We start from the raw sequence: 12,715 nt of genomic DNA, 5'->3' as shown, positions 1-12,715 counted from the left end.
TCTTTTTTTTTTTTTAAGAGTGTAGCGCGATAGGTTAAAAAACCGGATTTCGCGGTCAATTTAAAGAGTCTCGTCTCTCCTTGAATCACCCTGTAGATCGAGCTTTTGAGCCAATCTGATATTTGCATCTCGAAGTTCACTGAGCATGTCCCGTAGTTTACAGTAGTTCGCTGAATGTACGGTCTGTAAAATAATGTAGACGTTCGGACGCTTTCTGAATATTTGTGTCCGTTTCAATGCACCGCTTAGCACCAACACTGAAAAATGCAGATGGGCCCATGTTCCGCCCACGGTTATCCTAGAGCCAATCACTGCGAAATGATCTCGTGGGGAATGACATGAGTTTATGAAGTGTCACTATCAGTGACAGCACAGACGTCATTCGGATTTAAGTGTTTTTTTGGGGCTTGTCACTGCTCGAACCCCGTCAACGTCAGTCTACTTAGATCCATGAGCTCTTTCTTTATGGGAAAGTAGACGCACGGGTTGATTTTAAAGTGACGATGGATATCTGTCTAGGTAATATTAAACTTCACTAATATAAACAAACAAAGAGGAAAGTTTTGCTCGTGACTATAATCTCTTCAACTTAAGCTGAGTCTAAAAGCTCAGTTTTTAGTGCGAGCTCGCTGCCTCCCGCAGTCCCTCGGATGCGCGTGAATGCGTGCTCACAGTAGTAATAACAGGGCAGGAAGCTCGCGCTAAATGTGGGGCTTCTAGAATGACGTCTAGCATGAAGTGCTGCATGTATAAGCAGCTTTTACCTTGCAAGAAGTTATTTCAAAAATGTCTCAAACCGAGCCCACAAAAAGGGAGTGCAAGCGATTAATTGAAGTTTTCTTTTTTAATATCTTAGAAGTGCTTGGCGAGACTGTAGGCGAGAGGAGCGTGGTGGGCGTAGGCGAAGGGAGCGGCGTGCACCACCGGGGCGGCGTGAACGGCGCGCACGGCAACTGGAGCAGCGTGCACAGCCTGAACAGCGGCCACTGGGGCAGCCTTGACAACGACCGGGTGTGGGCCCTCAACGGCGGTGGAGAAGAACGGAGCGTCCGCTGGGACCGAGGTCTTGGTTCCTGGCTCGTTGGTCTCGACGGTCGGGTGGAATCCAGTGGCGTCGGCGACGTACTTCACCACGCGGGTCACACCGAAGGCATCGACGTAGCTGTAGGAGCCGACCTTGTTGTTAAACTCATCTCCGGTTTCCTGGCGGGTCATGCGGGTGCCGAACTCGTCGACGTTGTCGAAGCCGAAGCTGTATGGCTGGGGTGGGTGCTGCGATTAAATAAAAGGAAAAGTGTTAATACAAGGATCGATACCTAATTAATATTTATATTAAGTAAAACAATAGCCTGTATAACGCTCAAAATATTTGAGTTGACTAGCTTTTGAAGACAAATAGGTTATAAATAAATCCGTAGGTAATCCATAGAAGTAAGCGCGCTGATTTTACTAAATAATGTAAACTTCGAACTTCTTTGTGTGACGGTTGCCATGTTGAAACATGACGTAGTTGTGTTCGGCAAAAAAAAGCCAAAGTGAATAGTTGAAGCATAACTGCAATAAAAATATATCCAACGGAATGGTTGAACTATTGGCAGGAACGCCTTAACTTTGAACACCTTCCGTTCGGCAAATAAAGTGATTTTCCATTTTCCCTAATCTCAAGTGCGTCAAAATTCAACGCGGTAATTGCCACAAAAAAAGAAAGAAAGTTGTTTTTTAGTAGCGCGTTTAAGATTTCAACAGTTTAGAAGCTTCGTCCTTAATAATTGAAAGCTGGCGTGCACATATATTTTATATTCCTTAAGCACTTTACATTCAATTATATTTTCTTTCTTTATTTCCTTTCTTTCCAGATTGACCGGGAGGTGGGCAGAGACTAAAGGCGTGATGCCTGACGAGGTCTCTGTCCCCTTTACAGTTCTAACACAGCAGTGCGGGGTACATAAATTTTTGAACACGAAAATTAAGAGAAAATAATCTATAAAATTCTATACAACTCAGAAGCAATATAAAACAGGATCGATCAATTATCCCACGATAATTTTTTCTCCGCAAAGAAAAATAAAAACAAATTAGTCAGGAACATGTTTTAACAATTCAAAAGTCAAATATGGACATGATTTAATAAGTACACAGTACACATATATCAAAACACAATGTCACTGCCCACCAGAAGTGTCTTTAGTCTTTTTTTGAATTGAAGGATGTTGCAGTTAAAATCTATTAGATTTTCCGTATTATTCAAGATTTTGGCGACTTGGAAGCATGTCGTTTGTTTTCCGTAATTCGTACGTATTTTTGGAGGTCGTCTAATTCTATGTCGTGTGTCATACGTTGTGTTTTCTGGCGGAATTGCGAAGAGTTTTGTTGTGTGTATTATCTGTAACAATTTAAAATAATAAATTTGATTCACTTTAAGTAGGCCATATTTGTTGAACAGCGGTTCAGTTGGGAGATCTTGAGGCTTACCTTTATAATTTTCAAATAGTCGTAGAATTTTTTTTTTGTAAGATGATCAACCTATTATAATTGGTTGTCGATGTCGTGCCCAGACTAAAATGCAATAACACAGTTTGGAATAAAATAAAGCGTAGTATATATTTTTTTTGCCACAAAGGTATGAGATTTCTTATTTTATAAATACATCCGATGGCTCGGGATAGCTCAGAGCTCAGTTTATTTATGTGCGTGTTCCAACTTAACTCCCGATTGAACCACACACCAAGAAATATTTGTTCTGTAACCTCCTCTATAATTTCATTTTCGAAATATATTGTCACCTTAGTGTTGTCGCACCTATTAACGGGAGTAAAATTTATATATTTTGTTTTTTTTTTTACGTTTAGTTGTAATTTATTATTTTGAAGCCACAGTGATAGATTGTCTAGATAATTATTTGTCCTAGATTCTAAGACCGCTTTAGAGGTTGAAGCAAAAAACGCGTTAGTGTCGTCTGGGTACATGACCCGCTCAGGGGATTACAGAATATTTGTGATATCATTCACATAAAGAAGAAATAAGAGCGGGCCCAAAATAGACCCTTGCGGAACACCGTACTCATTTTTAGTGAATTAGAATAATTTTTTTCAATATAAACATACTGCATGCGATTTTGGAGGTAGTCTTATATTAAAGTCAAAGCAACCCCACGTATGCCGTACCTTTGAAGCTTAATTAGTAATATGTCATGTTGTATCGTATCAAAGGCCTTTCTAAAATCTAGGAATAAGCCTAAGGTGTATATTCTATTTTCAATATTGCTTATAATTTTATCCTTTACTTCTACAAGTGCCTGCTCTGCTGATTTAGATTTTTGGAAGCCATATTGACATTTGTTTAATACAGTGTGCCTGGAAAAAATTTGTCTAATCTCGAATTTATAACCCCTTCGAATATTTTTTGAAAATATTGGCAAAACCGAGTTTGGTCTATAATTCTGTAGAAGGTGTTCCCCGCCACCCTTATAGATTGGAGTAACTCTTGCAATGTTTAGTTCGTTAGGAAATATTCCAGTTTCTAGAGTAAGATTGATTACATGTGACAAGATATAACATATTTGTTGGGAGACATATTTGACAGGCCTTTGCTTGAAGTCGTCTACGCCAGCTGCGGCATTATTTTTAATTTTACTTATCAGCCCTTCTACTTCATATGGCGTAGTTGGAAATAGCATTATCGTGCTTGATAAGGGAGTCATTGCGTCTGTGATACAGCATTGCGAAGTGTCTTCGTGTTCTGGTGGTGAACCAACGTCATTATGACTTCGCTGCTTACATTTGGAGGGCTACCTAACTTCCACCTGAGTGTACAAAAACGAAATGCAAGATTTTGATTTGCGTATCCTGGTTACAATAGCTACGTTAATCCATATAAACAAATATCGACAGTGCGAAGAGGTATTCCTGAATTAAGTAGGTACTTCCAAAATGCTAGGCACTCCCCGGCCCTACTCACATGTTCCACAACAACTCCGCAAGCCACGTAGGCGAAGAGGCAGCACACAAGGACCTGGAAGTAAACAGGGCGTTGTTATTCCAGTCACAAAAAACGCGAGTAAGAGGCTGCCAATTTTGAAATCCAAGGCAGCTACGAGCTTGTGTTAGACTCTCCCACCTTGGAGAACATGGTGGATTCTTTTCCTCTTGAAGTTAAGTGGAAATGGTGGCAGTGTAGAAGGTCTTAATGCCTTATATACACCGTATGAAAGCAAGAATTCTGTACCCGCCCTTTAAAGCAATACCGTCAATAGCGTAATCCAATCCGTGAAGTGAAAAGCAGATTGCAATGCTGATAAAACCGCATATCGTAGTAAACTGTGAAAGGCGCGAACGGAAAGGTATGCGTTCAGAGGGCTGTATCCTATAGCAATTTAGACTGCACCTGTTCAAATTTTTGCACGATTTTAAACTCGGCTATGAGGAGAAAAGATGATGCCCTTGTTTAGTTGATTTACCAAGGGCAGTTCGCAATTCTGGTTTTTCAATGTTTAGCTTATTCGCCACGTGAACCAGAGTTTTCATACCTGACATATCATTACATGTCTCAATTATTTGTCTGTACTTTTCTTAAGCAAAATATAAGTGATATATCTAGAACCTTCTATGAGTGTTGTCTTAGCGAAAAATAGCAAGCCGATGAGAAATGCTTCAAAAGCCACTCACATGGTGATTTCGTAAATTACAATTCTGAATAAGAGTTCAGGATATCGACGTATTGTTTCTCCTCGCCGGTGTTTTTTTTTTCGTGTCTGAAAGATGATCATACGTAATGAGGTTAACAGGGTTTTACACAAACTGCCTTGTTTAAAGTGATGACAAATTTATCAAGAATTATTCACAAGATTTATATATATATATATCTTGTAACTAATGAAGACCAAAAGAGCTAAAAAAAAGTAAATAATTCAAAATCAAATAAATGTACGGGGATAAGGCAAATACATATTTTTCGACACACTTGGTTACTCGGCAGTATTTTGTCGACCGTAGTTTAGGACTGCTTTTATAGCTTGAAGGTTTTGCTCACCCGGGTTTCAACATTGAAATGTGCCCCAATTGTTTATATTGCAGTGGTAGTGCGCGGTTTTCCAGCGCAAAAAGTAAGAAAGGCCAGACTTCAACGTTTTCTGACACGCAAAAAAAAATATAGGCAGGGGAAACAAAGAATTCGCTGCGTTAACAACGGTAAATGACTGGAGCACAAAGTTCTGACCAATCGCGTCACAAAACTGTATGTGTCATAGAACTGAATAAGTTGAAGTTTAATTCCAACATCTTTCTGTCAGAATTCAATATATATCGATGAAGTCCTTATAGCGTTTTAGAATACGTTGATTGTCTGGATCAATACATTTAAACAATGTCAGTGGGTGCATCTAATGACATATAACCCCTAGCGTTTACTCATCGAACTTTCTGCATTCCAGTTTACATTTCACTTCCTAATGTTGGGGAGTATAAGTTTTCAATAACACTATATTAGTCTAAATATTTTTTGCGCAGACGGAGTCGGTATTGTTGTTTGAATGACGAACGTGCTGAAAAATATCGCATGATTTGTTAATTGGCCCCACCCACATGGCTTCTCAGTCTTGGTTTATCAGATCTAGACGGCTAAGCAAGGGAACCTTAAAACTACGAGGATACAAATAATCACAGGAGAGTGGATAAGTGTTATTGTGACAAACCTACTGATGTATGTTAATATAACTCTTCAGCCTGGCACTGAGAGAAGACACATGATATTGTTGAGTCATGTACAAAACTAATGGATCACTACCTAACGCTAAATTTATAGGCTGATTACATTTTAGTTTGTAATCGAAAGATGAGGGCACGTTTACGTTTAAGGCTGACTCACAATACGGTGTACGATGTTCGGGCAGCGTTCATTAGGCGAGTGCCGTACAAAGAAAATATTCCGAGAGGTCCAGAACCAGGCCCGTTTTCTGGGCAGTATCGAACGGGAAAGTCGCAATGAGCGAATTACACTCCCCCACAAGAGCGACCATATAACAGCACGTGTACATCAGTACTCAACAGAGCAGAAAAAAAAAAAAACACCGTGCAAGTTTTAAAAACGACAATCTTTCAAAAATATAATGTTATTATTTTATGCACACTTTCAAAGCTCCGATATACAAAAGGTGAATCTGGACACTGTCGCATCAGAACAGGGAGTTCTATTTCTCGAATATGTACAGTCTTTTTCAAAAGTTTAAAGCCCTCCGCGCGTATAACTCGCTTCCGTGCAGCAGCGCTCTTATCATCGGCACTCGCTGGCTGCGAGATTTTCGAAAATGATGGGGAACTTCGCTCTCGCTGTTTTGAACCACTTTGTTATCAAGGCGAGTCCGCTCCGGCAACGCCCGCGCTGATGTCTCAACTTTTGAAAAAGGCTATACGTCAAACCCGCGCGTCGTGCACGAAGATGCTGTAATTTATAAGAGCTGAAACAACTGCAAACATACACCTGATAGCAGAATTGGCCATTCAGCTTCTCGAAGCTATACATGCAATTGTAAACCGAGATGAACTTTTTAAACAGTAGCATAACAGGATTTGTTATACATGGGTTATCTGAGTTCTGTTAGAAACGCTCTAGTAACCGAACTGATGAACAGATAAAAAACACACTTCGTGGAAGTTTTTCAAGAAATTGAAGCAGACTCCTGCCTTTTGTTTTCAAGTATACAACATCACTTTTACCTCTTCGCGCAATTGTGGAAAGTGCCGACTTTTCATTTCTGGTTTTTCGCAAAGCGATATCTGATAAGTAAGTGAAGGATACTCTTTACACTTCTTTTCAAAGCTGCAAGTGACAACCAGGAAATTAATTTTGATTTATTTGACCTGTAAGTATATAACTAGTGTTTTTTATTGGGGAAGCCGTCACCTCTAGTATGCTTTACTAAACGGTTATTTCTCAGTCAAAGACGTATAAACTATATTGCCGATATTCAGAAAAGCTCCAAACGAGCTGTTTTAATTCTACTTTTTGTTTTCTTGAAATAATTGTTCTGGGATTTTGACGGTGTTGCTTATAGTCGCGTTATTTATTTAGGAAGAGTCATCCCATTCATAGATAAATTTAATTGGTACTTTTTTGGTTCAAGGATATGTATCTTGTCAGATATGTAACTTGGAGTAAACAAGAAAGTAACTATAAAGTTCTCTGCTGTATGAAACAAAAAACATGCGTGATATGGCTTTTAGATTTGGTTAAAACTATGTCACAAACTGTATATTCAAAAATTCGAAACCCTCAACCATTCTAGAAAAGCTTCATTAAGGCAACATTCCATTCAAAAATCTCTACTTTATAATTCAGGCGTTATAAATTCGCCCGAGTGTTATATAAAAATAGAGACTGGAAAATATTGCCAATATTCAGGTATTCCTTTATTTATTTTCTTTATTTTTGCTTGTTTGATTGAATCCAGGAACAGCCTCGGCCTTAGTACTGGTACACACTCATGAACACAAACACGCACTTAAGAAAAGAGAGTTTAAAGCGAAGTTTGTTATTTTAGCAGACGTATAATTTCAAGCTATCTCAGTATTTAAAAATTATGACGAAGTTTGAAATATTGTATTTGTGTTTGTGCTAAAATATTTGTGCTGTGCCAGAAATTATTGGGCGCGTTTAAGTATCAATAGCTAACCTCAATTTACAAACATTCGTGAAGCCGAAAATTGCTGATATAAATATAACATACCCTACACGCGCAAAGCGAACGTTCTAACAAATGCTGGCGCAGCTCTTTGTTTTAACCTTTTACTTGCCAATGTTCCAAAATTGGAACGTGTGAAACTCGATTTTTTGTTCTTTTTCGGTATATAGCTTTGTTTTTAATTTTTTTTTTCGCATACTGTTTAATGAGTGTGGAAAACTCCGAAATTTTAGCTTCTACTATTTGCCATTTTAAAAACTTTGAATCAGTGCTTGTGAAATGACGTATTTTGGGTTTTTTCACAGTCATTGTGGGTTGCGTCATTTAGCAAGAAAAAATGGCGTTCAAATGAGCAAAGCAGATTTAAAATAAAGGAAAATAATTGGCGATTATGTGATAAAGAAATAAATAACCAAATCCTTTCCGTCTCTTACTGGCATTGAGTTTTTTTTTTTTTGCAAACGTTCCGTTTTTGGAACATTGGCATTTCACAGTAGCAAAATTCAACGTAAACTGGAGCCTGCACTTCAACATAGTTTTTAGTTTTATTGGTAGCGGCCCTTCTGAGGCGGTTGGCAGAAGCTTGAATGGCAGCTTTCCTTGCCGTTTGCTTCAGTTTGGAGTGTTCCACGAAAGCCTCAGCATCGACGAGTCCATGGTGCCCTATTATGGCCACCACTCCTGCAAAATGTTCATACGCGGGAAGCCCCTTAGATTTGGCCATAAGAAATGGATGATGTGCTCTCCGAATGGATCTCCCTATGTGATGAAGATATATTGCGGAAGAACGGAAAAAGATGACAAGACCTCTCCTCGGGCTTAGGGTGGTTAGCAACATGGTATCTGTCCTGTTTCGCCCTGAGCAATATGAGGTCTATTTCGGCAACGTTTTCACCTCTTACGGTATCCTGACGAAACTGGCTGACGAAGGAATAAGAGCGACGGGGACTGTACGAGGAACAAGAACTGGTAGTTGTCCGCTGAGCAGCCAGAAAGTCATCGCAAAAGAGGATCAAGAGGAGCTTTTGACTACAAGTCTGACGGTGTGGTATACGCATGCAGATGGCACGACGACGCGGTGGTCACAGTTGCCTCTAATTATCTCAGCCATGAAAATGTTTGTACTGCAAACGGCTTTTCATGACGCTGCAAGAAAAAGGTTCGACATTGCGCAACCATATCAGATAAAAAAATATAACGAAGGCATGGGAGGTGTGGATTTTATGGACCGCCTCTTTGGTAGCTACCGCCCAAGGCTTCGAAGCAAAAAGTGGTGGTTGAATCTTTTCAGCAATGTTCACAACATGACTGTAGTCGCAGGATGGATCCTTCACTGCGAACATCACAAGGGCACACATGCCACCATGACGCACCTAGCTTTCAGGTGGGACGTCGCCATGTCCCTGCTCCACCTGAAGCAGAAACTCGCCCTGCGGCCTGGACCTCGGGTTCGTCTCAGCATCGCGGAAAGGAAGACTGACGGTCACTACATTGTCTCAGCTACACAAGGAACATGCGCGGAGTGCAAAAAGAAAGCAAAAGAAAAGCACTACAAACAAATGCCACCAGTGCGAAAAGCGGCTGCACAAGAATTGTTTTGCAGCTTACCACGGCTTGTGATTGTGAAGCGCTGACTGCCACGCAACACATACATTGAATAAACATGTTTTTCACGCACTCTTTTTTATATTTATACTTTTTGAAGCCCTTTCAATTAAGTGGCCAAACCGTTCTCGTCAGATAACAGAAGCAATTCCCATTTTACACTTGATAAATGCTGTTACAGACGGCACTTGCATTTTGTATACTGGAAATGCCGATGTTCCAAAAATGGAACATGCAAAAAAACATGCCTAGTGATTGTTACTTTGGCTATATTTTTTCATTGTTAATTCAGAAGCCATATGTTAATTATCAACAGCAATTTCAGTGGTTCGAACTTTGCGTCGTATTGCGCCGTTTAAAAGGTTAAAAAGCACGCGCTGCGCCCTTCTCTTCTATCTGCGGGGCACTTATATCGGAGCGCATTATGAAGCTAAAAATAAAGGCTTGGCTCGAAAGCAAGAAGCATGAAGAGAGAACGAATGTGACTTTGATATTTCTCATTTCCTTACCTCAAAACCAGTTTCCAAGTAAATCTGCTTTTTCTGTGTGTGTGTTTGTTTAGCATTCTACTTATTTGAAAGAAAATCGCAGATTGATTGCAGTGATTCTCCCCCCACATGGTATACGGCAAAGTAGGGGCACAGGCATTTTAGAAATATTTCCTGATGTGCGAGTACGCATTGATATCACTGAAGGCCGATGTTTGTTTAACAATTGCACTTTATCACCATAAATACATTGTGTCGTAGTTCTATAAGGTCTATCGTCGAATTCTACACCAGGGCTTCATTTCCCTATATGAATAATAACTAGTAAAATAGTTGACCTCTAAAGCAAAGTAAAGCAGGTGCATATATAATCTAAGAATTCAGTTATAAAAAAAAAATTTTTTAATCTCTTAGAAGTGCTTGGCAAGTCCGTAGGTCAAAGGAGCGTGGTGGGTGTAGGCGATGGGAGCAGCAGCGTGCACCACTGGGGCGGCGTGCACTGCGCGCACGGCAACTGGAGCAGCATGCAGAGCGTGAACCGCCGCCACTGGGGCAGCCTTGACGACGACTGGGTGTGGGCCCTCAACAGCGGTGGAGAAGAAGGGAGCGTCGGCTGGGACCGAGGTCTTGGTGCCTGGCTCGTTGGTCTCGACGGTCGGGTGGAAGCCGGTGGCGTCGGCCACGTACTTCACCACACGGGTAACACCAAAGGCATCGACGTAGCTGTAGGAACCGACCTTGTTGTTGAACTCATCTCCGGTCTCCTGGCGGGTCATGCGGGTGCCGAACTCGTCGACGTTGTCGAAGCCGAAGCTGTATGGCTGGGGTGGGTGCTGCGATGGGAAGAAAACGTAGTATTTAAAGCAAATACAATTTCAGTATCCATTTTGAAAAAAAAAAGTTTAGATAACCGAGGCACTCTAGTGGTCAGCTACTGACAGAAAGTCGAAAATGTATGCATATAAAAAAGACTCAATTTAGCTGACTGTAGCACCTAGTTATATTGTATCTGAAACGTACCTAACGCAGCAAGAAGTTTTGAAGTGCAATTTCGTTTTGCAAATTTACTTTTGTTCGTGTGTATATAAAGTAAATTGTGTCTACTTCTCTTCTCCGATTACTTTACTTGCCAGCATATATTTTGCTTTGATTTGAGATTGATCTTGTGGAAAATACAGATATGGTAATAACTGTAGACTACTTCCGGCTTAATCATTTAGGATTGGCAAAAACGCATGTTTTTAACAATATTAATAAAATTATTGTATTGTCACCTGATTGCCTAGAAACCATTATAAAGACCTACGATCCTTGAATCACCCGTCTAATGAAGATTGTGCTGAGCCTTTAAATTATAACCACTTTTATATAAGTTATTACAACTTTTTCTGTCTTGCACACGAGCTACCCACTCGTCCGCCCTAATCACATGTTTACTCACATGTTCCACGACAACTCCGCAGGCCACGTAGGCGAAGAGGCAGCACACAAGGACCTAGAAGGAAACAGGACGCTGTTACTCCAGTCACAGTGAAGGCGTATCGGATACTGCCACTCTGGGAATCCAAAATAAAGTACAATGTTTGCTTGGTTTACAATATCCTACCTTGACGAACATGGTGGATACTTTACCGCTTGATTCGAAATGAAACGATGGTACCTTAGATGCGTCTGACGCCTTATATACCCCTTACGAGGAATAACTCTAGACCCTCCCTTTAAAGCTATGCAGTATCTAAAGCCACTCGTCGGAGTGAAGAGCTGATTGAGAAGCTGATTAAATTACACCGTCGTGAACGAGGAATTGGGTGAACTGAAAGGAATGTGTCGGCAGTGTGCTTACCAGAGCTATATTGATAGCAGCTGTTTTTGAAGCTCAACAATTTGAACTGCGGTTTTGCTGAAGGAAGTTATTGTACGCATTTAGGACAGATATTAAGCGCATGAAAGGGCCCTTTTTCTCGAGATCTGGCTTAGCACCTAAGAATTATACCAGTAAGTCTTCAGGAATTATTGCCACTCAAACGTATTGAAGTGTGCGAATCTGAATAACACCACAAATTATATACTCAGAATACTATCCCAATGTAAACTATTACTATGGTATAGTATATACAGTAACCTGGCGAAAACCCCAAAGTCGCTCCGGAATGAAAAAAAAATTCGATGATTACTTTTCTTACCAGTTCTGTCACCCAGTTCAAGAAACGCTGTGCTTTGCACGATGTTTTCAATTCTGTACTTCTGTTTGTTTGTTTTTTTCGCTTCCGTTAGGCACTTCCCATAGGTTCATGGTAATAAAACCCGAGACTCAGGAACACAGAAGGGGATGAACACAGCACAACGTCCCCTTCTGTGTTTCTGAGTCTCGGGTTTTATTACCATGAATGATCACCAGCTCGCTTGTTTTTTAAGTATTATTTCAGTTATTCTCCCATAGGTTAGCGGGTTACGCATTAAGCGCATTTGCATTCAAATATTTGCTGCTAAATATTCAACAAAAACATAATTGATACCAATTTAGTGGTAGAGAATATCAGAATAACGCGCATATTGTATCATAATTGGCCGTAATAAAACGGAACTAATAAAAAGTGTATTCGCCATTCTGATATGCCAGAAAATAACCGAATGTGCAGTGCTAGACATATAAGTGCGTTATGAATTTTTATACTTGTTACCGGCAGCTATGGGTAATATCCTATGTGTTGCACAAACTATACACCTATATGCTTAACGGATTTATAAAAACGATCAAGAAAGCTTTAAATTTATTAAGGATTGGAGTATGTGAGGGATATGCTTTAATTAAAGATTTTACTAGTTCTGCAAATGATTTACTAGCGGACGTCTATGTTGTCGACTAATTTGTTCCCAAGTCTCTTGTTTTCACAAGTTTAAGACTCACTTGAGCCATTTTTCTTTTTTTGGTGAGGGGCCCGGGTGG

The 12,715-nt window shown here is 40.2% G+C and overlaps 1 protein-coding gene across 1 annotated transcript; it reads right to left on the bottom strand.

The window, feature by feature from the left end:
• Positions 1-852: 852 nt before the first annotated feature.
• LOC120840971 (cuticle protein 10.9-like) lies at positions 853-11,386 on the bottom strand. The gene is made up of 5 exons (XM_040501461.1): positions 11,375-11,386; positions 11,181-11,263; positions 4,117-4,144; positions 3,958-4,011; positions 853-1,272 (listed from the first exon to the last, which is right to left on the bottom strand). Exons 1-5 carry the CDS (start codon positions 11,384-11,386, stop codon positions 853-855), a joined length of 597 nt encoding a protein of 198 aa, XP_040357395.1.
• Between the last annotated feature and the right edge of the window lie 1,329 nt (positions 11,387-12,715).

The sequence above is a fragment of the Ixodes scapularis genome, unplaced genomic scaffold (genome assembly GCF_016920785.2).
Source record: "Ixodes scapularis isolate PalLabHiFi unplaced genomic scaffold, ASM1692078v2 PGA_scaffold5__190_contigs__length_132052651, whole genome shotgun sequence".
NCBI classification, from domain to species: Eukaryota; Metazoa; Arthropoda; class Arachnida; order Ixodida; family Ixodidae; genus Ixodes; species Ixodes scapularis.
This window is presented reverse-complemented; position numbering and strand designations above follow the sequence as displayed.